Here is a 27,707-nt window from a genome sequence, read left to right on the forward strand (position 1 = left end):
GCGCCTTCCCCCTCCAAGCGGGAAAACCCCGGGCGGGGGCAAAGCCCCCCGCGGCTCAGCCCCGACACCGCCCCGCAGGATGGGCGGCCGTGCCCCGGGGGCTGCGGGGTAGCGCGGCGGCGGAGCGCAGGTGGGGCGGCGGGCGGCGGGCGACGCTCCCCGACGGCGTGGGGCGGCGGGCGGGGGGCGGGCGGGGAGCCCTGCCGTGGGCGTGGGGCGGGGGGGTGCGCGGCCGCGCCGGGCGGCGCGGCGCCTCCACGGAGCGCGGCGTGCGGAGCCCCCCGGTAGGTAGGGCTAGCTCCGCGGGTTGGCTCCGCGCAGGGCTCCCGCGGAGCCGTCGGGAGCGCGGACGGGTCTTGCCGGCGCGGTTGTGTGAGAGCGATCGCGGAGCGGCGGGGCGAGGGCTGGGAGGGGGCTCCGGGAAAGGCTGGGTACGGGGCAGCCGCTGCTTACGTCTCCCGGGAGTTTTCCCCCGCTGCAGTTCGTAAACCTTAACATTTCTGTCGTTCGACAGCTTTTAAGCTTTCCGTTTAATTCGCAAATTGAGAACGAGAATAGATTAATACTTCCACTGCTGGACATCTCAATGTTGCAAAAGAGAAAATGCAGATTTTTAAATACGGGAGATGATAGAAAGAGGAAAAGACTCAGCATTCCAACACAAAGACTCCGAAGATGTGTTTTGCTGTAGTAGCTATTACTTATCCATAGTTCTTAAATAACTTAAAACAGTTTTGTGGCTTATCTTCTGACTAAATAGAGACTTTTGTAATAGCCCACATGGCCAAGATCTTCTCTCCTATTCCGTGTACCAAACTCTTTCTTGACTGAAGAGTTCCCAGACGCTGGGGGTTTGGTGACACTAAAAGAATTCAGTGCTCAGTAACTGATTTCTAAGAATTGCATAGCTTTCAGCCTCGGCATTCATTTCCCTTTGTGATCGCAGGTTGCAATTGTTGGTTGTTGATCCACAGGCATTGTAATTGGCATGTAAACTTAATTTTGCTTACATCCGAAATACTCATTTCATAAATTCACCAGAATAGTCTCTTTAATAGCCATCTGAGTTTTCTTTGTACACTGATTCTAAAAGCATCTGACCAGATTTGTTAAAAGCAGACATATTATTGCATTCTCTCCAGAGTTCTTAATGAAATAGCGATCAAAGAAAGAGTTGGGACTTCGACATGGCTTTCCATTTGGAGGGGCTGGTGGCCATAGTTGTATTCTACCTGGCTATCCTGGCAGTTGGGATATGGGCTGCTTGGAAAACCAAGAACACCGGCAGCGAAGGAGATCGCAGCGAAGCTATTATAGTCGGTGGAAGAGACATTGGCTTGCTAGTTGGTGGATTTACAATGACTGGTATGTAAAAAAACACTTTTTTTTTTCTTTTTTTCTTTTTTTTTTTTTCCTAACCAGCGTATAACTTGTCAGTTTTCCATCTGAATGAAGTAGTGTAATCTGAATGTTGAATAATGCAAAAGGGAGACAATATATATACTTTTTTTTTCCAGTTGCTGCTAATATTTTTTAGTGAACAGACAAATGTAGCATCAATATAAAAGCAACAAATATTTTAAAATCATAAAGGAAGAATATATTATGTTTCCTATTCATTGCTTTCATATTCATCTGTAGATCGGATATGTTTTGGACACAGGTATAGAATTTATATAAATTAATAAGAAATCCAGTTTTAAAATAATTGTTATTGTTGTTAAAGCCATCCAAATTGATGAGTTACTTTTGTTTAATCTGAGTAAAACAAAGTTTATATGCAAAAAGATATGAGGAGGGGGTGCAGCATCAGTTAAGAATAAGTTTCTAAAAGAAAATTGGCATAAGCAAAGTTACTTTGTGAATTCTTTTAGCTTCTTTTGCAGCAGTTTGGCAAAATAATACATTACTGCGAATAGTAATATCAGTAGGAAAAGCCTGGGCAAAGGAAGAGTTTTCATTAATTTTGTAAGCAGTGCTGTCTGACTCCCAGAGCCAGTTCAACCAGGTGTCTTACCTGGGTAAACAAGATATTCACAATATGGTCCAAAAATCTCAAGTCTTACAGCTAACATATGGTATCAGTACAAAAATGCATTATAAGAAGAGTGAATCAGCCCACCATTTTTATTTAAGCAATTTAATTTCTAAGCATGTGGTGTTGGTGTTGTGTTGTTATTGTTGTTGTTGTTGTTTATTATTATTATTATTATTATTATTATTATTATTATTATTATTTCTAAATCCTATTCAGGCAAAACCCTTTCAATTGCCAAATTAGATTTATCAGGTTATATTTTTGTTTTGCTGTTTTGCACTGTTCTGGTTTCATAATTATCTAATAAGGAAAAGACACATAAAAACTTGGGCCAAAATTCTGTGTTCTTTAATCGAGGCAAATTCCCATCCCCTTGCAGGGGCATATTGCTCATTCAAAGACTGAATATTTGGATAGTGAGTAAGGAATGTTTGTAAAAGTCAATAAAGTTTGAATAGAGGCAGATATTCTACTTTTAGCACTTTGCTATAATTTACTGTGTCACATATCCATTGGCTACTGAAGTATCAGATACGATGAGATTCTGCTCGTAGCAAGAGCTGGTTTGACTGCTTTCTGTTGAAAGAAATGTTTTCAAGAGCACTGAAACCAGAATATTTTGCAGAGATATTGCTCGCCACAAAACTGTAATCATTAGATCGGGGGAGTGGAGACAAAACAAGACGTTCCCTGCACAAGTGGTTATGACTAACAGCTTTACCTGTGGAAGAAGACACAAATTCTGGTCTCCTTAATCCTATTTTATGGGAATATTTTTCATAACAGCTGAAGCAGAGATGAGACTTGAACTGGTGCTTCCTATATTGCAGACAATTTCTATAACCACCACAATTCACACCCACGCAATTCACCATGTAAGCTCTAGAGATGGCGTAGTACATTATCTCTGCGGTAGAATATCAGGCTGATCCTCAAGCCTTTGCACAGCTAAAACAATCATGGATTTTATACTATCAGGGTTCACGTACTTTCTCACCTCTACCTTCCATAAATATGGCAATTAAAGCTTGAGATGGCAAGTAAGTTACACTTTCAGTTTTAGGAAACCACACCTGGCACACAAAGTGAAGTGTGGGCACAAGTCTACAGAATCAGGGGTTAGCTGGAGTTTTGCCTCCTTGAGGGTGATTGGGATACTTAGTTTGTAAAGCCATAACAAAATAATTGTGAAATTAAGCTGATCAAAATCCACAATAATTTTTGCTAAATAGTCACATTATTTAAGGATATATTTGCTTCTTTAAAAATGATAGATGCAGATTTTGCACCTCATAAACATTCCTCCAGAGATATATAGCTATTCCAGCATTGTCTTTATATCGTACAGCTTTAATTGTCTAAATGTGAATCAAAGAGCAAAGCCCACCCTGTAAAAGGAAAACAAGACATTTTTAAAGATCTCCAGAAAGGATATTGTTCGTATGGACATGAAGTACTTCGGGTTATGAGATAAGGCCTAATTCTGTCTTTCTTGCCCAAGGCAAACACTACCATGTTCTGCGGGTATTGGCTACGAAAATGGTAGCAGTCTCTAGGGCTACTTCTAGGGGAGGACGACAGAACTCAACTTATAAATTTAAAATTAAATTCAGAGCATAAGCATCATGACTTCATGGGGACAGATTCAAGATTCCTGAGTAATTATAGTTGATTTTCTAAATGGCATTGTAAAACCTTAAAGCAAATGCACTACCTATGAATAATGGCTATGGACATGTTCGGATTTATACCATGATCCTGAAGAAGCGGCTGTATCAACTAGCTACTGAAATGCCTAGACACAAAGCTTGTTGAAGGCTGAGTGTGTCTGCAATTATGAAAATAGAAAAAATGAGAAGCTTGAATTATGGCTGGATCACAACACCTCATATTAAAATGAACTAACGTAGTACCATACTAGACATGCCTTTAATCTGTGTATTGTTCATACATAATTATAGTTAAAATGTTGCATTAAATATTAGCGTTCCTTAATTTGAGGGTCAAATTCTTAAGAAGTGCAACAAACTTGACTCTTTTCTGATTGTGGTGATTGAGTTTAAACCCCAAATTTGAGATTACATAATTGAAAGGTTACAAACACGACTAAGAAGGTAATAAAGTATTGATGTTATTTTTTTCATATTGGTTGGATTGAGCTACATATCCTTCCACAAGAAAAAAGAAATATTACAAAATTCTATTTTTTGTAATCCTTAGGTCAGGATTTTCATTTTACAGAACCTGATGAGTTGATTCAATAATTTGAGTGGTCAGACAGGGGATCATTCACAAAGTGCCAAAAGAACTGATTTTCTAATATATATTGATATATATAAAGAAATCTGAGATTAATTTCTGTGTTCCTCATATGAACTAGGAGCAGAATTGCACTCCATATCCTCAGTATTTGATCATTTTTTAGGGTGCATGTTTTAAATGGATGTTGGTATTTGCTGCATTTTTTGGTCCTTCAGACAGTAGGCAAAGAGAGGATTAAAATAGATTACCACATAAGTGTTTCCAGAGATTATTAAATTTTATATTCCTTTTGTCTGATTTAGAAAAAGAAAAAAAGAATTTCACCAAAAAAAGGTATTAAACTAACTTTAAATAGTGGCTTAGCAAACGGAGGATCAGAAAATTAATATCTAAAGTTGAAATCCCATCCTATCATATCCCATTATTTCTTTTCTAATGTATTTACTATTGTCAATGTACGTGCTGACAACCCATTCACCCCCTCAGAAAAAGGCATATAGCACCTTCCTAGAGCTCTGGAGTCCTTGGCAGATGTTCCAGAACAGTGATGTGCACACAAAAATTAATCAGCAGCTATTTTTCAACCCCCGATCCAGATATCAAGAAATCAAATTGAAAATAAGTGCTAAATCCTGCATTCCACCTTACCCAGCAATACCAGTCCACAGGGCATCATTCCCCTTCAGCCAGGGGAGGGCAATGGCCCCTGCAATGTCACACAGAAGTGAAGTGACCTGGCCCCCTCCAGAAAAAAGCAAGGGAGTTAGGCACAGCATCCAAGTGCCCCTTGGAGAACACCCACCACCTCAGTAGCAACCCCCAGCAAATCAATGCCAATGTTGAAGACTCCTGGCACCACAGCTGCAGCAATGCTGGACCTCTGTGCTTGACTATGGGATATTAGTCCCCATGTGGAAGTGGGTATCATTCATGCAGAATTCATGCTCTTGCTTTTACCAGGGAAGGAGACAAATACAGTTCCCTTTCTAAATATTTACTTTTGTTATTGCATGCAGGTTCTTACAACATATTCCATAAGCCTATACTGCTTGGACACAATAGACAACGCGTATCCCAGGTAGTTATGGACTCAACGGTCAATGGATCAATATCCAGGTGGAGATCAGTGACAAGTAGAGTCCCTCAGGGGTCCATATTTGGACCAGTATTATTTAACACCTTTGTCAGGGACATGGACAGTGGGATTGAGTGCACCCTCAGCAGGTTTGTGGATGACACAAGCTGAGTAGTACAGCTGATACTCTAGTGGGACAGGATGCCATCCAGAGGGACCTTGACAGGCTAGAGAGATGGGCCCATGTGAACATCATGAAGTTCAACAAGGCCAAGTGCAAGGTCCTGCATCTGAGTTGGAGCAATCTCAAACATGGATGTAGGCTGGGCAATGAGTGGATTAAGAGCAGCCTTACGGAATAGGACTTGGGGGTATTGGTGGATGAAAAAATGAATATGAGCCAGCAATGTGCACTTGCAGCCCAGAAAGTCAACTGTATCCTGGGCTACATCAAAAGAAGTGTGACCAGCAGGTCAAGGGAGGTGATTCTCCACCTCTACTCCACTCTTGTGAGACCCCACCTGGAGTACTGTGTCCCGCAGCCTAAGAAAGACATGGACCTGCTTGAGTAGGTCCAGAGGAGGGCCATGAAGGTGATCAGTGAGCTGGAGCACCTCTCCTATGAGGTCAGGCTGAAAGAGTTGGGATTGTTCAGCCTGGAGAAGAGAAGACTCTGGGGAGACCGTATAGCAACCTTCCAGTACTTAAAGGGGGCCTACAGAAAACATGAGGAGGGGCCTCTGAGGCAAATCAAAATGTCATTACAAAAATCTAGCACTTGTAATGATCTGCCTGCCCTTGGTCAAACTACAGAGCCAGATTTATAAAATTTATTATACATTAGAGAAAGCCAAGAACTTTTTACATGAAATCTGCAAATAGGAAGAGATAAATTTTACTACTTAATTTGTGATGAATTATTTTTGCAGGTGTAATCACAATACATTTCTGTGTTGGAGATTTTCTTTCATACGTGCTGTAGGTCCCAAATTCTCAAATGTAGAAACTTCCCTTCAAGGTAGAGAATCAATTCATTAAGGGTATGAACTTGGTATACTAAAAATACTGCTGTTTTTTATAGAGATAAGATCAGAAATATTACAGATAGCACCATTCAATTCTGGACTATGTCTTCAGGAAGCACAAAAATAAATGAGTCAAAGTTTAGAACTTAAATAGCAACACAAAACCACCACAGTCCTATATGGAACTACAGCATTTAGGGAAGTCAGACTTTACTAAATGTGCTTCATGTAGCCACAATTTAAAATTTAGCAAGGCTTTAAGGGCAATTTTTGTTTTCATGGAGGGCCTAGTAAACCATGCATTTGTTAAACTCTTGTCTAATTTAAATGTTTTGAGTTTTCCCAGCTGGGATGACTTTATCACTGTGTGTTTATTGTTCTTCTTCAGATTCCCCCTGACATCTCTCCTTCATTTGGACTAATAAAAAAAAAAATGGTAACAGTTAATGCGTTGATGTGTTTCATTCATTGTAAACAAGTAGTGGGGGACTCAGTCCTCACATCTGACTATACTATGACTGACACCTTGGTGATTGTCTCAGTCCATCTAACTTCTTTTTCTTATGCTTAGGTTGTAAGTTTTTCAAATTAGGACTATCTTTTATAGAAGGATACCATGTCTGGCACTTTTACAGTACATATAATAAAAAATAGCAATATTATAAGTGATGACAATTTCATTCTACAATGTGGGACATTTTCTTTCTGTGTGCACATTAAAGACTTTTCCATCTCTTCTTTTTCAGCCACATGGGTTGGAGGAGGTTACATCAATGGGACAGCAGAAGCTGTGTATGTCCCAGGCTACGGTCTAGCTTGGGCTCAGGCACCCATCGGATATGCCCTTAGTCTGGTTTTAGGTAAGCAAAGAACTAAAGCTAATAGCGTCTCATTTTAAACAGTTCTGATGACTAGTCCATAGTTTGAAATGAAACAACTAGGGTCTGATAAAAGGATATTGAGATAAAGTGAATCCCTTCTGCTGATAGATTTGGCTATTAAAAAGAAAAACAGAAAATCACTAAAAATAGTTTGATATCTTAAGTCTCCTGAATGCTTTGACAAGACTTGATTATTGCAACCATAGTGATCAATGGAGGTCACAATCAGAAAGGTTTTGTTGTGGGATTTTTTTAAATTATATATACTATGTTTTATATATTCAGGTTTTCTTTAAGTGCCTATATGATCTGCAACATGATAGTATCAGGGAATCTATAAATATTGGAATTCAAGAGTAGCAAATACCCTTTCACGTTAGGGAAGTGCTTATACCTTACAGATCCTCACCAAGAGTCTAAGTAACTTTTCTAATTTTGTGTAGGAAATCTGTAATAGAACTGGTCTATTTCCGCAAAATTGGACTAAGCAGCCTCTCGAATGTGATACAAAACTCCAAATCACATGCAGGGTCAGAGTGTAAAATACAGATGGCATTATAATTTTTAACGCTGTGGCCTCTAATTCCTGAAATGTAGCCTCAGAACTTCTTTACTTTTCTTAAAAATAATAGCAATACAAAACTTCTCATCATGTCTCAACCACACGGAGCAGCTCGCAACAGAAGTATTGCCTTGCGAGCCATGATGAATACACCACAAAGTTGTCAGCTACATCCTCTCAGTTTGTGAACAGATCATGTCCCTAATGCAACTGTGGATGCAACTGTTTACAAAGAATGTTGTTAAAAAAAAGATCCTGTGTTTTTCATCTTCATTAAGGCGACTGGTGTCTTAGCCTTTCTAATAATACTTAACCTCTCAGTCTATTTTGAGTCTTTTCCCATGGTCCTCCCACCTAGACTGTCCCTTTGTTTCCTTCGGTTGCTTATCCAGGTCTTCTTGCCCCTTTCATTTTTATCCCATACAACTTGGTTACCCACCTGACTCTTTTTTCGCATCAGAAGTGCTGGCCTATGGCCTGTCCTGGTTCTCCTCTCTTCCCAGGTAGAAACCTTCCCCACTGTAGATATTTCCCTCTGGCACATGTGGGCCAGCTCCAGTTCCAGTAGTAGTTCCCCTTGCTGAGAGCAGCTCTATCTCCTGTAAGGAAAACAATAACAGTAAATGTCTCCCTAGAGATCAGTTGATGTCATTATGAGGTCACGAGGTCCATCATCCACTGATGTCATTAAGCAGTCGTTAGGATTGTAGGCACAAACATCTCCTGACTCTCAGCCTCTGTAGAATTGACACAAATTAATAATAGCCCAGAAGGAGTTGAGTTAGCCTCTCCTCTCATTTCCAGCTATTTTAAAAGATATCCAGACTTTTTTCCTGGAAATTATAATGGCCACCGCAGAGAAACAAATGCTGTATCATGTGACCATACATGTGTCTGCAGAACACAGACAGGAAAGCATTTCTGTAGGCATGATCTGTACATGCAGGTTTGGGAGGAGGAGTTGTTTATCCTTCTTTTTAAAAATAATCAAAATTATAAATACAAGGCTAAAAGACATATTATTGTTTCAGACTGGAAGGATTTAAGATCTATTTAATCTCCCTCTTAATTCAATGCTGTACTGTGTACCACTTTTCCTAATTTTTCAAGCAATTTAGTTTTAAACGTTAGAATATCTCCTATTTCCTTTGACAGATGCTTGAACATCGTAATAGATTATAATACCAGTGATTCCTTTTTTTTCTTCTTTTAGTTGTCTTTTGTAATGATGACATAATAGTAGAATAGGAACAGGATCCATAACCAATCCAAGAATAGTAAAAAAATGCTGGAGGGTTTCTGCATTCAAACAACCTGCATAAAGACAATGTTAACATAAGCAGTATAAATAAATTGTGATTGGTAAGGCGGTGCCTTCTCTTCAGGGAACTTAATGAAATGAAGAAATATGAGCGATGCAAGGCAATACATAGAAATGTGGAAAAACTTCTGTACGATGCGATAAATACATTACATATCTTGTAATGAAGAACCTGATTAAGGGTTGCCAAATACTGTACAGTAGATTTTATTGGGAACTGACTGGTTTTCCAGGGTTTTTTTATTGTACCTTATACATTGCATTTCAGCAGTTTTACTGTGGTAGAAGTCTACTTAGTTATAGTCATATGCAGGTCTTAACTACACAGGTTTCCGTACAAGGGCTATTTCAGCTTTCCTGAGATATGTATGTCCTTTTTTTTCCCCAGCCAGAAAGAATTTTGAGGACTGTACATTAGAAAGGTGAGGCCTTTGCACATTTATGTACATATCCAGCCCATATCCAGGCAGAGCAGAATTGCGATGCATAAAAATTCCTGAACATGCATAAGTGAAATAAGTGTATGACAAATGTTCAGGAAGCCTGACACCTGCGGAGCCCATAAGGCATGTGACCTACCCTGCAGGTGTAGTAAGGTTGATTTAAGCATACATAATAAATCTGAATTGTCCTGAAAGAATCAAATTTGCTGTGTGTACATTAAGCATGTTTGAAGTCGTATTTCATTCCCTTAGCCTGATCCAAAATTAGACAAACCTCTGACAGCATCTGTAATAGCAGATTAAGTAAATTGTACCAGACAAACTTATTTTTCATTATCAGACCATAGGCATCAATGGTGTGGATGTGTTTATGTAACTCTGTAGACAGCTGTAAGGTAAGAGTTCTCAGAAGATGTTTTAACTGTACTTATTTCTTTAAAAAAAAAAAAAAATCAAACCAGTAATACTGATATTTTGTGCCCTTAACTGACAATCAATGTTTTGCCCCTTAATGGCAATGCATTCCTCCACCGCAGCTGGTGTCTTATGCTACTTTTCTTTGTAGGTGGTCTTTTTTTTGCAAAACCCATGCGATCCAAAGGCTATGTGACAATGCTAGACCCTTTTCAGCAGCTTTATGGAAAAAGGATGGGAGGGCTGCTGTTTATTCCAGCTTTAATGGGAGAAATGTTTTGGGCTGCTGCCATCTTCTCTGCCTTAGGTAAGGAATAAGCAGTATAAATAATAATTTTTCACAGGTGGAAAAGATTAAGAAAATCAGAAATGCATTCCGGCTTGAAATGCTAACTATCCTTGCCAAATGATTGTGTGACAGTTTTCAGACCCATGCTAACTAGTAATTAAACCTGGTAATGGTATCCCATTAATTATTTTGGTAATGGAAAGACATGCAAGGTCTCTATTCATTTTCAGGTACCTTTAAGTTGTCCCCTTTCAAAGAGCATGAAAACATTTAATAACAAAGTTCCTTTAATTGTGAGGGTGACTTGAGTGATTGCAAGTGTCCCTTTTATGTCAAGACTGACCCAGCTTCTTTTTTACACCATTGAGATCACAGAAGCCAGCCAAAATTTGCCTTAAAGATATGAAATATTATTGCCAATGCATCTAAAAAAAATAATCCTTTGCATATAGGAGACCTACATATACAAAACTTTCCATAGCACAAATAATAGAAGTAAAACAGATGCCAATAAAAAAATTGAAGTATTATCCAATCTAAATGGCTCTCTACTTGGCAAAATGAAGAAAATACTTAGGATTCAAGAAAGGATACAGAGAATTAGTGGAATTATGACTCAATAGGAAATCGCCTAACTACTCATACAGTCCTGAAAAAAATCAGTTTCCAGGGTTTTTAATTGCATTTCAGGCCTGAATTTAGCAATCCCTTCAAGAACTGAGAAAGCTCTTGAGTTGAAGCACCAGTAGTTGACTTTTACCAGCTAATCATACTCATAGTGCACATGCATGTGGTAATGCTTTCTAGCACAAGCTATTTTAAACAGAAAAACTTTGAAGGTACTCTCCAACTGTGCTCTGATGAACTGCAAAGCAATGGGGAGCTTGTTTACCACAATTTTGTCACAAAACCCTTAAAGGACTAAGAACAAACTACATGCTGAGGTGATAGCAGTTGAATAACTTGAAGAACACTCTGAATATTTGGAATATACTTTCTTTCTGTTGAGGACAAGCTAATCTGTGATATTTCAAAGCAAGTGATGTGAACACCTTTCTAGTTTATATTAACAGCTGACAGTTAAAAAATGTCAATGACTATAAAGGTCATCGAGGGTTTTGATTTTAACATTCTGTGAATAGATCTAGTTATATTATATATCCTAATTTGCACATCTATCCTCACTAATGAATATTTAATCCCAGTACTCTTCACTTCTTGATCTTCCTCATGATTCCTTGCTTGGCAGGGTTATAGAAGGGAAAGATAGGGCTTCCAGCTTGTGAGAGAGGTCTGAGTTTGTAATCCTTAAACACATGAACTTTGAAGGTTTACTGTACAACAAAAATCACCTGGCAGCTCTCAGCAGCTCTTTTATACCATACATCACATTGTGTTCTATGCCAGAACTCTACCACCTATGGGGTCAAGAATATCCATCTACAATATTTGCAAGTACTAAAAGTTATTGCAACACGTTTCATTTAAATTATCCTAATTAGAAGAGGATTTTTTTAAAAAGCATGGTTTTAAAAGACTGTAATCTCTTGAAATAGTCAATACATCCAAGGGAAATGTATAACCATCCTGATAACTGCTGTAAGGGCAGTGTAGTAAGGCACAAGCAATTCAGGAGATTTCTGACAACAACTTCCTGACACAAATGATCAGGGAGCTGATGAAGGGAGGCGCGTTGTTGAAGGAAGAACTAGTTAGGGATGTGAAGGTTGGAGGCAGCCTTGACTCAGTGTTCATGAGATGGTGGAGTTTAGGGTCCTGAGAGGAGGGAACAAGGCAAAAATCAGGACTGCAACAGTGGACTTCAGGAGAGTAGAGTTTGGACTCTCCAGAAAGCTGCTTGGAGAAATCCCATGGGAGACAGCCCTGCAGAGAAGAGGAGTCCAGGAGAGGTGGTTGGTATTCAGGAATCACCTCTCCAAGCTCAAGAACAGTCCATCCTGAAAAGCAGGAAAACAAGCAAAGCTAGAAGGAGACCTGCATGGATTGAAAAGGAGTTCCTGACTAGACTTAGACATAAAAAAAGAAGCATTGAAGAGGTGGAAGCAGGGACAAGTGACCTGGAAGGAATACAAAGACACTGCCCAAGTGTGCAGAGATGGGTTTAGAAAAGCCAAAGTCCACCTGGATTTGAGTCTGACCATAAAGGGCAGCAAGAAAGGCTTCTACGAGTATATAAATTAAGGAAAATGTGGACTGGTGTTGAATGAGATGAGAGACCTGGTGGCAAAGGATATGGAAAAGGCTGAGGTATTCAGTGCCTTCTCTGCTTCATTTTTTGCTGGTAAGACCAGCCTTCATGAATCCCAGGACCCTGAGAAGCCTAGGAAAGCCCAAGGCAAGGAAGACTTGCTGGGTGAGGATCAGGTTAGGAAACATTTAAGTAGACTGGACAGACACAATTTCATGGGATGCATCCTGCGAGTGCTGTAGGAGATGTCTGATAGCATTGCAAGGTGTTGTGGTTTAGCCACAGCTGGCAGCTCAGCACCACACAGCCACTCGCTTACCCCTCTTCCCTGGTGGGATGGGGAGGACAATCGGAAGAAAAAGGTAAAACTTGTGGCTTGGGATAGGACAGTTTACTGGGACAGCAGAGGGAGAGGAAAATAACAACAGTACTTAGAATAGGCAAAAGGGGTGGTACACAATGCAATTTCGCACACGATGACCCAACAACTGTACACGACCACACACTCAGACCACACATTCAAACCATCCAGAACTGCCCCACCCTTCCCCAAGTAGCCCCCCACTCAACTGTGCTGCGCATGATGTCATATGGTATGGAATACCCCTTTGACTAGTTTGGATCACCTGTCCTGGCTGTGTCCCATCCCAGCTTCTTGTGAAAATTAACTCTGTCCTAGACAAAACCAGGACACAAGGACAGTCAGTAATCTTCTGAAGACTGTGGTGATCAGGGATGTTCCTGAAGACTGGAAGAAAACAATTGTCACTCCCATCCTCAAGAAGGAGAAGGAGGATATCAGGAACTAAAGGCTGGTCAGCCTTACGTCCCTAGGAAGGTCATGGAGCAAATACTCCTGGAAACTACTTCCAAATAAATGAAGGTCAAGAAGGGGATTGGGAGGAGTCAGCACGGATTAATGGAGAGGAAGTAATTCCTGACCAACCTGACATCTTCCATGATGACCTGACTGGCTTGGTTCATGAAGGGAGGGCAGGGCATGTTGTGGATTCCAGAAAGGGCTTTTTACATTGTTTTCTGTAATATCCTCATAGACAAACAGATTAAGTACAGACTAGATAAGTGGACAGTGAGAAGGACTGAAAACAGGCTGAACTGTTGGGCTTAGAGGGCTGTGACCAGAAGCATGTAAGCCACCAGGTGGCCAGTCACCAGGTGTATACCCCAGGGGTCAATACTGAGTCTTGTATTGTGTAATGTCTTTATTTATGACCTGGTTGATGGGACCAAGTGCACCTTTAGCTAGTTTGCAGAAAATAAAAACTGTGAGGAGCTGCTGATAGACCAGATGGTTGTACTGCCCTTCAGAAGGACCTCAACGAGCTGCAGAAATGGGCCAACAGGAACATCATGAAGTTCAACAAAGGGAAACGCTAAGTTCTGCACCTAGGGAGGTACAACCTGGTGTCCCAGTACAGGCTGGGGGCTGACCAGCTGGGAAGCAGGTTTGCAGAAAAGGACCAGGGTGTCTTACAAGGCAATGAAGTTGACCATGAGCCAGCAATGAAGAGGGCTGGAGCACCTCTCCTGTGAAGACAGGCTGAGAGAGTTGAGGTTGTTGAACCTGGAGAAGAGAAGGGTCCATGGACACTTTATAGCAGCCTTCCAAGAAAGCTGGAGAGGGACTGTTTACAAGGGCGTGTAGTGACAGGACAAGGGGTAATGGCTTTAAACTGAAAGAGGGTAGATTTAGATTAGATATAAGGAAGAAATTCTTCTCTATGTGGGTGCTGAGGCATTGGAACAGATTGTCCACAGAAGTCGTGGATGCCCCATCCCTGGAAGTTTTTAAGATCAAGCTGGATGGGGCTTTGAGCAACCTGATCTAGTGGAGACTGCCCCTGCCCATGGCAGGGGTGTTGGAACTAGATGATCTTTAAGGTCCCTTCCAACACAAACCGTTCTATGATTCTATGATTACATGATTACGTGATTATACGATTACATGATTAATGTGCCCTTGTGGCTAAGAAAGCAAATGGCATCCTGGGCTGCATTAGAAGGACCATTGCCAGCAGGTTGAGGGAGGGGATCCTTCCCCTCTACTCAGCACTGGTGAGACACATTTGGAGTGCTGGGTCCAGTGCTCCCCAATACAAGAGATACAGATGTACAGGAGTGAGTCCAGTGAAAAGCCACAAAGATGATTAAGGGACAGGGTATCTGGCATATAAGGAGAGGCTCAGAGACCTGGGACTGTTCAGCCTGGAGAAAAGACTCAGGACATTTTATCCATGTGCATAAATACCCAGTTTGGCAATGGGGAAAACGCACTAAGGAAGACGAAGCCAGGCTCATCTCAGTGATGCCCAGTGACAGGACAAGAGGCAATGATCACAAACAAAACTACAGGAATGTCACAGGAAATTTCATTTAAACTTAAGAAAAAACTTTTTTTCTTTTTTTTTTTTTTTTTACAGTGGGAGAGGTCAAACACTGGCACAGGTTGCCCAGAGAATTTGTGGAGTCTCCATCCTTGCAGATATTCAAGACCTGACTGAACATGATTCTGAGCAACCTGCTCCAGTTGACACTGATTGAGCGGGGACTTCGACTAGAGAATTTCTAGAAGTGCCTTTCAGTCTCAGCAACTCTTTGATTCTATGAGCTCTTTTGTGGAGGCTGACTGGTCAACTCAACATTGTGGTTTGTTTTCTACAAATGAAATCTGCTTGATCGTGCTTGGAAAAGTTCTTGGTTTCTAGATTGACAACGGAGGATGGATTCTCCAGTTTGCGAAGAAACCCATCTTTGTCCCATGTAAACAATCAAAGGGCACTTTGGAAAGATCAGTGGACACTTGTCCCTATAGCTGATGCCTCCTCTACCATCCTTCCCTTGGTCAAAAGGGACTAGCTCAGAGCATAAGTGAGATAGAAAAGGGTGTAATATATTGCAGCAGACCTCCCCTAGACCTAGCCTGTACTGCGATGATACACTTGTTCCCATGTGGCTGCAACTTACCCAGGGAAGCTTCAGCTGTCTGTGCGTTATCTGCTGTTCCCCAGGCAATACAAGGTAATCTAGTCCTTACAGACCTTGCACAGTGTAAGGAAAGGCTGTTAGGACCTTTCCTTCCTCCATTTGATAAGAACTTGTAATATGACAGATACTAAACTTAGACCAACAGGAACCTTCCTTTTCCCACTCCCTTGTGCAGAAGATAGAGGGAGGAATATCTTCATGCTGTTGCTGTCAGACTGCGTGGCAGACCAGTACCTGTATATGTAACTTAACAAAGGGGAGCCTTCTCATCAGACATACTGCGACATATACTAACATACAGTGTTTTGTTTTTCCCCCACAGGTGCCACTATAAGTGTGATCATTGACATTAATGTCAATATTTCAGTCATTATTTCTGCCCTAATTGCAACTATGTACACGCTTGTGGGTGGGCTTTATTCTGTGGCCTACACCGATGTAGTTCAGCTCTTCTGCATCTTCCTGGGACTGGTAAGTTTGGCTTTTTGTCACTTCTTGGTTGAGGACTTTGCCCTGAGCATTATGATGATTGCTGAGACGTGTTGCCCAGCTTCAGTTTTGGAACTGTCTTCACTGGAAGCACAAAGAAGGAATATCTCTACTCACAGAGCACTCACTGACTTTAAAGAGTCTGCGTTTACATCAATGTATAGCCCATGCTATACATTGACAATAATGCTGACCAAGAAGCCCGAATCTTTGGCTTTTTTCCAACCAGTCTGATAGTGCAAACACTCTTGCCCTTTTTCCTGCTGAGTATAACTCTTCCCCACCTGTCCGTAGGACTGTGGCACAGGCACTGGAAGGAGGCATAAGACATAAGAAGCAGTCAGTAAAGCAGTCCAGAAACACTGGTATTGAACTTGCAGAGCTGATACTCTCCTGCTTCTCTTTCCTGTAGCTGTCACATACTCACACAGCTTTAAATTGCCTTCTTGTTTTTTCTTTCATTTCCCTCCACCGTCCTTGGAGACCATCATATATGAAGTCTCACCAGATGATCTTGCTGATTGAATATGGTGGTATGAATGTCCCCTCATCAGCTATGAATGATATGCTAGTGGGTAGCCTTTTCTTTTCTTTACTGCTGTTCTTTAAGCCCTACTCTGAAAACTATCAGTGCAACAGGGCTCAGATCACAGGGGTGAAATCAGAGAAGCTGCTGTCTGTCTTTGCCAGTGGCAGTAACAGATGGTCACAGCTGTGCAGAGATCTGAGACAGGCTGAAATAAATGGTGTGGCTCAAGGTGAAGGAACTATATGGCACCTTGGGGACCCAGAGTTGTTTCTCGTCTTTCACTGGAGTTCTTGTGTAGCTCTAGGGAAATTGCTTCAGCCAGAGCTCACACAGGTGGTCACTAACCAACCCTGTGTGTGTCCTCACTCTGTGGCATCCTACCGTGAGGCCTATGGCCTTATCTGCAGAAGTGCTAAGCATTCCCTGTTGTAACTGTCTTCATGGGAACGGTGCTAAATACCCTGAAAAAGCAAATCCAAGTTCCAGCTGGCCACCTCAAATGAGAAATTATTCCAGATCTTCTTCTCTCATACCTTTGTTCACCTGCACAGTGGGAAAAATACGGTCTCCTTCCCTAATATGCATGTTAAAATTTGTGAACCATTCAGTTTCTACAGATGGTGTGCATTACAGAAATTCCCAAAATTGTAGATAAATCAAAATACAGAAATGTTTTTCCAATGAGAACAACTCACGCACTGCTAAAGACACTGATCCCATGCGAATAACAACATGTGATCCTGTATTAAAGGCAACATGAACCTGAAATGGAGGGGAAAGCAAATGAAGATTGTATAGCAGTCTTCTAAATGTTTGGATCTCTAGCTTTAATAGTGTTATTTTAATTCTGTTCAGGATCTTTATGTAATTTCCCATTTAAAATAAACAGAAATAATGTCATGTAGATGGAACCGTATTCTCAGCCTTGAGAGTCATCAGTGGGGCTGGAAGCCTCAGATAGATAGCATCAAAATGGTCATGCTCTAGGTGACGCAGTTTTAGATGAGATGGGACACCTTCACAGTAGGTGTCACAGCAGATGTCACAGGCTCAGGTATCCCAGCTTCCCCTCCAGGCTCTGCAGCAGTTTGTATTCCCACTGGCACAGAGCTTTACTGCTCATTCCTCTAATGTCTATTCCTCTCCTGCTACTTACCCACAAGGCGATGCTTGTTGTGATCACTTCTGTTCCCTACCCTGGCTCCTCAATTCAGCCACAGCTTCTTCCTTAGGCTTCCATAACCTCTACCCCAGCCACTCCATGTACTTCCCTGGTTTTCTCCTTACAATCCCATATAGCCTCTCTCCTTCCCTCCTCCCTCTCCTGTACCCACACCTGCAATTCTCAGCTCTTTGTCTTCATCTTGCCCTGTGAGTCTTTCCCTGATCCTGCACTCTTCATCCGCTTACTGACTCTTCATCTCATCTGTATCATTAATTCTGCATTATAAACTCTTTGCCACTATGTAGAGTCCTTTTTTCTGGTTTCCAATCACATGAGATCCAGGTCCTTCTAGCTACCTGCTACTTCCACCCCCAAGCTTCAAGTCCTGACATGAAGTCCCAGTTTCTACTTCACTTCCACAAGCCTTGGTTTTATTTGCCTTCCATCCAAAACAGTGAATGTCCTACTCCTGATAGAAAGGGCTCAACGAAGAAAATGAGAGAGAGGAGAGAATTTGGGTCTATGTCTATATTGGCAAGTTAAACAGTGCCAAGGTGAAAACACAGGATCATTTGTAGAGCTTAATTGTTAACACAGTCCTGGCACTGTTTTGGCACATGCCAACTAGTATTTTCCCAGATAATTCCCAGGAACAGTTAAGGGCTGTTCTTTTTGGCAGGGAAAGGAGTCTAGATGTATGGATGTGAACCATCACATGTTAGTGAACTGCAGGGCCAGAGAAAGTGTCTTGACTTGTTTTATTTACTAATGTAGAGGTAGGCCTTGAGACCACAAAATTGCTAGGTTATGGTCAGGAACTGGAATCGATTACAAAAGCTCATAATGCATTTGCAATACAGTCCCTGTTAAATCCTGAGCTGTGGCATGTAGGCTGCAGGTGGACCTTTAGAAATTTACCCTACTGAAAATCTTAGCTAAGTATGTGCAAACTGCAGCTCTTCAGAAGCTCATCACTTGGACATGTTTGAGATTTGAGATTCACAAACAAGAATAAAAAAAAATATTTGACATCCTTGTTCCCCATTAATTTCTCAACAAGCATTGCATGAATTTTGACAATGTGTTTGGTTTTCCCTCAAAATATCTTGGAGACAGTTGAAACATTTTGGAGGTCTTTCCCAGAAAAGCCCAAGCAGACAGTGAGAAGGGAATCTTTCTGTCTAAGTGCTTAAATTGGCAAAGTTGTATATGTAACTGAGAACAGAATTATATGGTACATGATAAACAACCTGAATAATAGGTAGTGCAGCAAAACATAACAATCATTCATATAATCTTTACACATTATTGCAATAGTTGTGCAACAAAGTAGAGGAAGATGTTTGATTTCTCCCCTCCTTGCTCCTGTTACCCCATACAATTAAATGTGATCAATTGAATTGTAGTAATCTGTGTGTTTTGGATATCATTGGAGCCTTAAAGACGCCGTGCTTGTGATGGTCTATTCCATATGGCAAAAAGTCCAGTTTTCCTCTCAGTAGGAGCTACTGAGGTTATCCTCGCAGAGAGTTAGTGAGTTAAACTATTGCAAAATGAATTGGAAAGTAAATGCACAAAAAATCAGTTGGTGAAGGAAATGAACCGCCTGGCTGAAGCTGTCTCTGGGAAGGGTTTTTCAACTGATTTTTTGGCCTAGATCAAAAGCAGAGCCTGAAAATAGTCAAGAGCCCAGAGTGAAGTCACCCTCAAGGCAGAAAAGTGTTGTAACACTGGGCTATTGGCTGTTCTGGAGCAAGAGAGATGGAGGTTCACCAACGGCACCCCTCTCTTATCATGATATAATTTTGTGTTGAATTAAAAGCAAATTCCCAAGCCTTCAGGTGTGTTTGTGATGTCTCATGCCTGTATACTGGCAAATCCTGATGCTATTGCACACAAATCTATATGTAGATGTTTCTCTACAGTGTGGTCCAGGAAAGAGTGTAAAGAACATACATGAAGTTTAGGGAAAACAAAATGAAGATGTATAAATGCATCTTTCCTGCTGATTTAGCAATTTACACTGATTAATTCTCTTCTCATACTCACACTCTCCAGTACAGAGGTAAGCTATCCATTACCCAGCTCTCTGGATTTCGGAAACTTTCCACCAGCACACAACTCGACTTTTCTGCAAGTCAGCTCGGCAACTTGGCACTTGATCTGTAACATGCAAGAAGAAAAAAAATAGATCAATGTTAATATTAGAATTTCACAGATTTAGACTGCCTTCTTTAGACCTGAACAAAGTGTTACTCTTTGGTTACAGTGGATCAGTGTACCCTTTGCGATGTCCCATCCTGCAGTGACAGACATTGGGCTCACAGCTGTGCACCACGTGCACCAAGCACCTTGGCTTGGATCTGTCAACTCACTTGACATTTACACATGGCTGGACAATTTCCTTTTACTGGTAAGTGATGTCTTGTATGAAGGAATGAAGCATTTAAGCACTCCCACTGTGTTACTGTGACAGATGAAAATAATAGAGAGTCTAGTTAAGAGTTTCCAGCAAACTGAAAACTTTTACCCTCCTGACTCCTGCTCAATATTTCTGCACATTTGAATGATTTCAGTGAAATATCAGTAGAATATTGTAGCACAGCTGTCAAAGTCAGCATTGCCAGGAACGCAATTTAAATATCATCAGGCTGAAAGGGTTGACTTATGCTAAAATTAATTAAAAGTGTGCAGCTAATACTGATGTCATTCTTGGCAGAGGAATTTATATATTGCAGAAGGCAATAAACATGTTATACAAATGATTAAATATGCCTTAGGTACAGGTGACGTAGAAAAAGCTTAGCAGAGATGGATGGATGGATGGATACGTACATGCACATATGCAAAAAATGAACTGGAGGCTTTCATTATTTAATACCTATGTGTTACACATGGGAATGGTGGTTATTAAGACCTTTCCATTAGAAGATCTAGCAACACATGCTAACATTTTCCATTCCCAGTGCCCCTGAGAAACTCTACACTTTGTATTACCATGTTGTACTTTGGGATTCTTTTCTCTGTTTTGTTTTGTTTGGGGTTTTTTTGTTGTTTGTTTTGCTGTATTGGTTTTTTTTAAAATAATCTCAACCAAAAATCTTCAGAGTTTTCTCATAATTGGGCTATTAAAATATATTGTTCTATCCAGCTAAGGTTTTTAGAGATTCTCAGAGAGCCAAAGTATGACATTAGCTTAAGCAGATGTATTCTGTCTGGTAAGCCTGAAGGTTTCATCTCTGCTGATGACCAGAGGAACGCTCTGATGTTGCCAAATTGTGACACATTTTCTTTTCATCTTGTTTGTTTCATTATAGCTCAAGAAATTTACACAGGCTTGGAAAGCTTTGTTAAAGGAACATGATTAAGGCTGCAGAGGAAAACAGTCATAAATAGCAAGCTGAAATCAGAATTGCTCATGAAATATTCATTTGGTCCCTGTGTGTGCATGAAACGTGTATGAAACACCTGTATATACACGATTTGGTCCAAATGCCTCCTGCCTCGTTTAGTGTGCAGAACTGGACTGTGCACATTTAGTGAGCAATTATTTGCTTCATTTTCTTTCCATGCTGTTTTGTCATCAGAACTTATTTACTTAGTGGAGACTATTAAAATCCTGTTCTCAAGACAGAATTGTTAGCACGTGGTTTTTCAACCTTTGATAATACTCTTTTGTATCATATTTTGCAGACGTAATTTTAAGTCTAATCAGGATCTTCACGGTTACATACCTAAAACAAGAGAAGGGTTGCTACTGTAAAAAGAAACTTTCTTTTACTGCTTTGTCTTTAATTTCCATTGGTATCATATTTGATTAAGACAGTGAGAGAACAATTTTTCAGATTCTTGTGTCCCATCTATACAGAATGTGTTGCCTTGTTTTAATTGCCACACAGATTCATAAAGGAAAATAAAATCTTGCTTCCAAATCCTATCGAAGACTAATCTAATTTTGGCTGGGGAAGGGTACTGGAGGCCAAATTCTCCAAATATGAAATATGACAGTAGTATTTTATAACCTACTGTAAGGCTTTATCAAGTATTTATGCAGCTCACAATTCTTAGGGATTACTATGTAAGTGCAAAATGTTGTTGCTAATTGTACTAAGGAATAACGTCTAAAAGAATGGGATTTAAGTGGACTTACAAAGTTTTAACATTACTTGTGAGAATGAAAGCTACAGCTATTACTGACTGACTGATAGTCAATAAATAAATGAAAGAGCAGCAACACAGCATTCAAGTGATGCTTCTACATGCTCTCTATGTGGTGATAGCAAAAAAATCAAGAGTTCACCCCCAATGACGGGATGCTGCCCATTGTGTTTGCAGACATTAGGAGGAATCCCATGGCAAGCGTATTTCCAGCGAGTTCTTTCTTCGTCTTCTGCCACATATGCCCAAGTTCTGTCATTTCTGGCTGCTTTTGGCTGTCTTGTGATGGCTCTTCCTGCAGTACTCATTGGTGCAATTGGAGCATCCACAGGTAAATGATTAAAAATTAATAGTACAATTAAATGTGTGAAAACCCTACAAAGCTTATGTCAGATATAATCTAGCCAGGTGACATCATTAATCAACTCATGACTTTTCCAACTGGAGACTACACTGAAAAATAATATTATAGAATGTTTCTCCCAGGGGAAATTGCTCCTGCCCCAGTGGCTGACATAACTCATTTTGCACATTCTAGTTATCTACAGACATAATATTTCTATTTAATGTTTGAGTTAAATTATGATATTTTTATTTGGTCCTAACAGTACTAACTGAAAAGTAACTGTGTATGTTCTGTAGTCATTTATCAGAAATTTCTTGTCTTGACCAAAACATCCTCGTTAAGTTCTTTGTGAGAGCGATCCCCATCACCATGACCATGTGTTCTAAAGACCACAACAGTTCTAAACTGTTAGAAACGTTCTGTTAGAAATGTTTAAAACATGGTTTTGAGCTCTGAGTCTGCAATCCAAGAGAGCAGTTAAACACATCACAAACAAACATGGATCCCAGACTTTATTTATTGGCTAAAATGACACTTATGAGCAATGCAAAGTTTTAATATTAAATGTCCTACTGGAGAACCACAGGCTGTGGTGAGACTTAGCTTAGAGATAAGGAAAAATGCTGAGCAGAATTAAATCTGCCTAACAGAAATGCCGTCGGTCTGGCCCTAGCAACAGTTTAGTCTTTGAATGTGAATGAAAATGTGGCAATATGAATAGCTCACTACACATGAAGTCGAGAGATGCTGTAGCTGATGACTACTGATGTTACTAATAACATACCGGTGTCCATATTGCAGCCTGGAATGAGACTGAGTATGGTGTCCCTGACCCCATGTCTAAAAAAGAAGCAGATATGATTTTACCGATCGTGCTCCAATACCTTTGCCCAGTCTATATCTCGTTCTTTGGCCTCGGTGCTGTGTCTGCAGCCGTGATGTCATCAGCTGACTCTTCAATTTTATCAGCAAGTTCTATGTTTGCTCGGAACATTTACCAGCTTTCTTTTCGGCAAAATGTGAGATTACATTTTCATTTTTACTTTTAGACAAAATTTTAGGTGAGACCTTAACTAGGTGGTGCATAGACTGTAATTTCATAATGGAACACCTCTTTTGTTTTCCTGCCTATGACTAGAAAAAGTATAACATTTCATTCCTAACTGTGTATTGAATAAACTGAAAGTCATAAAAATATTTATGGTTGTGACTGATGACAGAGGTGAAAAAGCTAGCTCAGGGGAGGCAGCTTTCTAGAATTCTCATGGCACTGCAGCTTATCCAAATGGCTCCTAATTATTCCTGCAACCATAAATTTTTTGTAAATCCTTAACAAAATGAGACATCTTTCTGAATTATTGATTTATCAGGAAAACATTTGACAACATAGTGGGCTAGAGAGTTGGAGTTTTTCTTAGGAAATGGAGAAGAAGAAATTCTGATGCTGACAGTTTTTTCTGGTTGAGCCATATTTAAAAGTTATTTCTAACACTCTGCTGTTATGTTGTGGTTTTTTTTTCTTTGACACATTATCAAACTTTTCCTTATGCTCAATGATTAACAGCTTCGGGAATGGCAACCATAACCCTTGAGCTTTTTTCTCTGTGCTTGAGATGGAGATAGAAACAGAGGTAGAGATACTAGTTTGTAAATACTGAATATGTCATGCCAAATTTCCTTTTACAATGCAGTATTTTATATCGACTATGTGCATAAATGTAGGCATACATGTATTGCCATGAAAAAACCACTTAACACTGCCCTTTTTTTTTTCCAGGCTTCAGACAGGGAAATTGTGTGGGTCATGAGAATCACTGTTTTTCTGTTTGGAGCGTCAGCAACAGCAATGGCACTGCTAGCTTCGTCAGTGTATGGCCTGTGGTACCTCAGCTCTGACCTTGTTTATATCATCATATTCCCCCAGCTCCTGTGTGTGTTATTTATTAAAGGAACCAACACCTATGGTGCCATTGCGGGATACTTATTTGGCCTTGTTCTCAGAATAACCGGAGGAGAACCGTACCTCTACCTTCAGCCCTTGATCTACTATCCTGGCTGCTATCCAGATGAAAATAATATCTATATCCAGCGATTCCCATTTAAAACACTTGCTATGCTTACCTCCTTCTTTACTAACATTATAGTCTCCTACTTAGCCAAATACTTATTTGAGAGCGGGACTTTGCCACCAAAGCTGGACTTCCTTGATGCTGTTGTTGCCAGGTACAGTAGAGAACACATGGACAAAGCAACGCTTGTAAAAAGTGACAATATAGTATTAAATGAACTTGCACCTGTGAATCCACGACACAGTCTAACTTTGAGCTCAACTTTCACAAACAAGGAAGCCTTCAATTACGTTGATTCGAGTCCAGAGCTGTCCAACACTGAAGATAATTAAAAAATCTGGTAGCCACAGGCAAAGCAATGTGAAGCAGGATATTCTACAAAGAATAGTAAGAGGTATTTTATCAGAAGAAAAGCAAGAACCAGGAATGAAATGCCACTGCACAATTCTTTACGTTGTTTCTAGCAGCAGAGGCATCCCACGGGAGGAACTCTCTTCTGTTATTATCTAACATATTGGATTAGACCATAGAGTGTTTACCAAAAGATACACTCAGATCCCATTCTTTCTACCCAGAACTACATATTGTGTAATTAAAAAAAATATTTACAATTGAAAATATAGGTAGCAGAAAAAGTGCAATGGTTAATTAGCTAGGACATTGTATTAAGAGATTATAATACAGTCACTCTGAAATACTATCAGTCAACATTTTATTGGCACAGCTATAAATGATTTCTTACTAAAGAGCTAGTTGCTTGAGCAAAGACAGATAGAGAACTTCCCTGGGGTTTTGGTCTGGTCATTTTTTTTCCTCATAAAGAAATTCAAATAATACAAATCTAGTATTTTATTGTTTGTGTAAGACAGTAAAATGGGCAAATAGTAATAAATTCCTTATAGGAGTGCTAAACATCATATATTAATTTTAAAAGTTAAAATGAAATCACCAGTTTAAAATTACGTTATACCTAATGCAAGACAACTTTAAGCAAAGTATGTTACTATAGGTGTTCTTTTTTCCCTGCGGTTAGTGGCTGTCACCAATGGAGGATAGCAACATTTTTAAAGCAATAATTGGAGTCAAAACTCAGCTTGTGAAAAATGACAGAACTCTTATAAACTAAATAGAACTTTTCAATGTTGAGAAACGAAGCCTTATCTTGATTTATCATCAAAATGAATACTGAGCAAAGCAGTCTGACACTAAGCAACTGCAGCAATGGAACAAATATTAAAAAGTAAGGATAGTCAAGAAGGCTTGAAAAAAACGGATGAGAGGGTTTTCCACAGGGAAAATTCCCATTTTTCACTTAATAAAAAAGTATTCTCCAAGACATCAAAAAGTCTTTTGGCTGGACTTGCTGGTATTACTCTGTAAAGTGCAGATTTTCCATGGAAAATCACATTTTCTCAAAAATTTGATTTCCCATGGGGAACACAGGCTTGCTGGACAGCTTTCCACGTCTGTAATTGTCTACCTCTGAAAGCAGCGGCAGCTTGGAGGGGAACTGAAAGGAAAGCTGAACCCACAAGCGTAGTGAAAGGCGCAGTGGTGTCTTCCACTAAATGATGGACTCCTTCATTAACAACCATCCTCCTGGGCCGTCACGGTGACTCTGCGGAGCACCAGCAGCAGCCAGGCACAGACGAGACTTCACTCATGAATGGCAACGCTGGCCAGAAGCAGCAAAGCAGGGAGACGAAGCCTCTTCCAACTTTGCCCTGGCCAGTAGGGAACATGCAACGTCGTTTCCATTTGCCCAGGGTTGAGATGATTGTGTCTGTCCCCATTGGTATGTGCCTTTCACAGTGGGAGATCTAATAGCTAGATTTCTGTACAATGAAGAGTTATGCTCCAATAATTCTTTTTAATATCTACGCATGACACAAAATGTTCAAGTGAAATCCAGATATCCTCCTGTTGCTGGTCACTGGTGAAATTTCTTCTTTAACGTTCACAGCACGAGGAGCTATACTGGAGGATAGGAGATGTAAGAATAGGTTTTGCTGCTAAAGGAAGAAGCCATCGACTTGTGCATTCAATGTTGACATAAAGTTTCACAAGGTTGAATCCTTAGATATGTTTTTGCTCCTTTTGTGGAGTTTTAACAGCATATAGATGTTTTATACATAGAGAAAATTAATTTTAGAGATGTTGATTTTTTTTTTTCCGTACACTGCATTTAAAAATAACACTGCATCTCATTTATGAATATGCATTGTGAACTGCGGTACTACTGTGCTAACAAATATTGAGTGTGCTCTGGGGAGAGGGAATCAAAATCAGGATCTGCACTGAAAACCCAGCAGAGCCAATACAGCAAAGAAATGAAAAATTCCTGTGGGGTGAGTGAATGAGCCACTGATAAAATTCAGGGTGCTGAGGATCTCACAAACCAGATGCAAGCCCAGTGGTATTCATTCTCCCATGAACCATGGAAAAGAGAGGAGGAAAGAGATTGCACAGAAGAAAGAAAGGGGAGAACAGAGCCACTGCTGAATTATTATCAATTTCTGCCCCGAATCCACTAGCCTGAATCCCTTCTTATGAGAAAATATCAAGCCACAGTCTTGCTCTCTTACATGGCCAATGACTTTTGCTGCAGTTCCTAATTAAGTTAGGGGATCCCATCTTACAGTCACCTGTAGGTCTTCCTGAAATTTTTCTTACTTCAGTTTTGTCTTGGAATTGCTAGAATTTCACTATGAGCAGCTACATAGTGGCCAGATGCTTTCAATGCAGCAGCATTTCTGTATTATTTATTTCAAAATTCCCAATAGTGGGAGGAGAAGGAAAGGAAAAGGGGATTCAGCTGGAATTGTTTAAGAAATTTTGCTTGAAAAATATAAATCTTTCATTTTGCCTTGTATTGCCTTATTGCCATAAAAGCATAAAGGCTTTTTTAATGCTCAAAATGAAAAAGTTAAATGAAAAATTAAAATGCACTAGTCCAAAAATTTCAAGCCAGATGCTTTCAACATTATCAGAATATTTAATACTGTTTATCCTATGGAATATTTTTGTGAAAACACTGATTTCACACAAAGTATTCCTGTTTAGATGGAACTATTCATTCTCTGGCAGAAAAGGGTTCCAACAAAGTTTTCCAGCCCTCTCCAGAGAGTGAAAGTTTATTGCACTTTTACAAGCAGCACACTACGGAAGCTTTATCATGCAAAAGAGAGAAGTGGCACCGAAGACTGTTCATTCTGTGATCGTACCTCTGCTTTCCACATACCAAGTGTCTGCGTGTGTCTTTGCGTGAGTCCAACAACAGCTGCGGTGGTTGCGGTGGTGGGCTGCGTAGTGGACAGGACAACTCCAGAAGCCAAACCGAACAGCCCCGTGCAAAGTCTGTTTACAAGTTTTATTGCCTTAGTTCAGCTATCCTACCATTAAATTTATACAAAGCTGTTCGTATAA

At 40.2% G+C, this 27,707-nt stretch overlaps 1 protein-coding gene across 1 annotated transcript; it reads left to right on the top strand.

The window, feature by feature from the left end:
- On the top strand, window positions 1–27,707 carry SLC5A7 (solute carrier family 5 member 7). Its single transcript, XM_075739227.1, has 9 exons — window positions 1–130; window positions 1,143–1,365; window positions 7,147–7,260; window positions 10,173–10,328; window positions 15,848–15,996; window positions 19,978–20,121; window positions 22,044–22,197; window positions 23,014–23,231; window positions 23,990–27,707. Exons 2-9 carry the CDS (start codon window positions 1,188–1,190, stop codon window positions 24,611–24,613), a joined length of 1,737 nt encoding a protein of 578 aa, XP_075595342.1. The 5' UTR covers window positions 1–130; window positions 1,143–1,187; the 3' UTR covers window positions 24,614–27,707.

This window comes from Balearica regulorum, chromosome 1 (assembly GCF_011004875.1).
Source record: "Balearica regulorum gibbericeps isolate bBalReg1 chromosome 1, bBalReg1.pri, whole genome shotgun sequence".
NCBI classification, from domain to species: Eukaryota; Metazoa; Chordata; class Aves; order Gruiformes; family Gruidae; genus Balearica; species Balearica regulorum.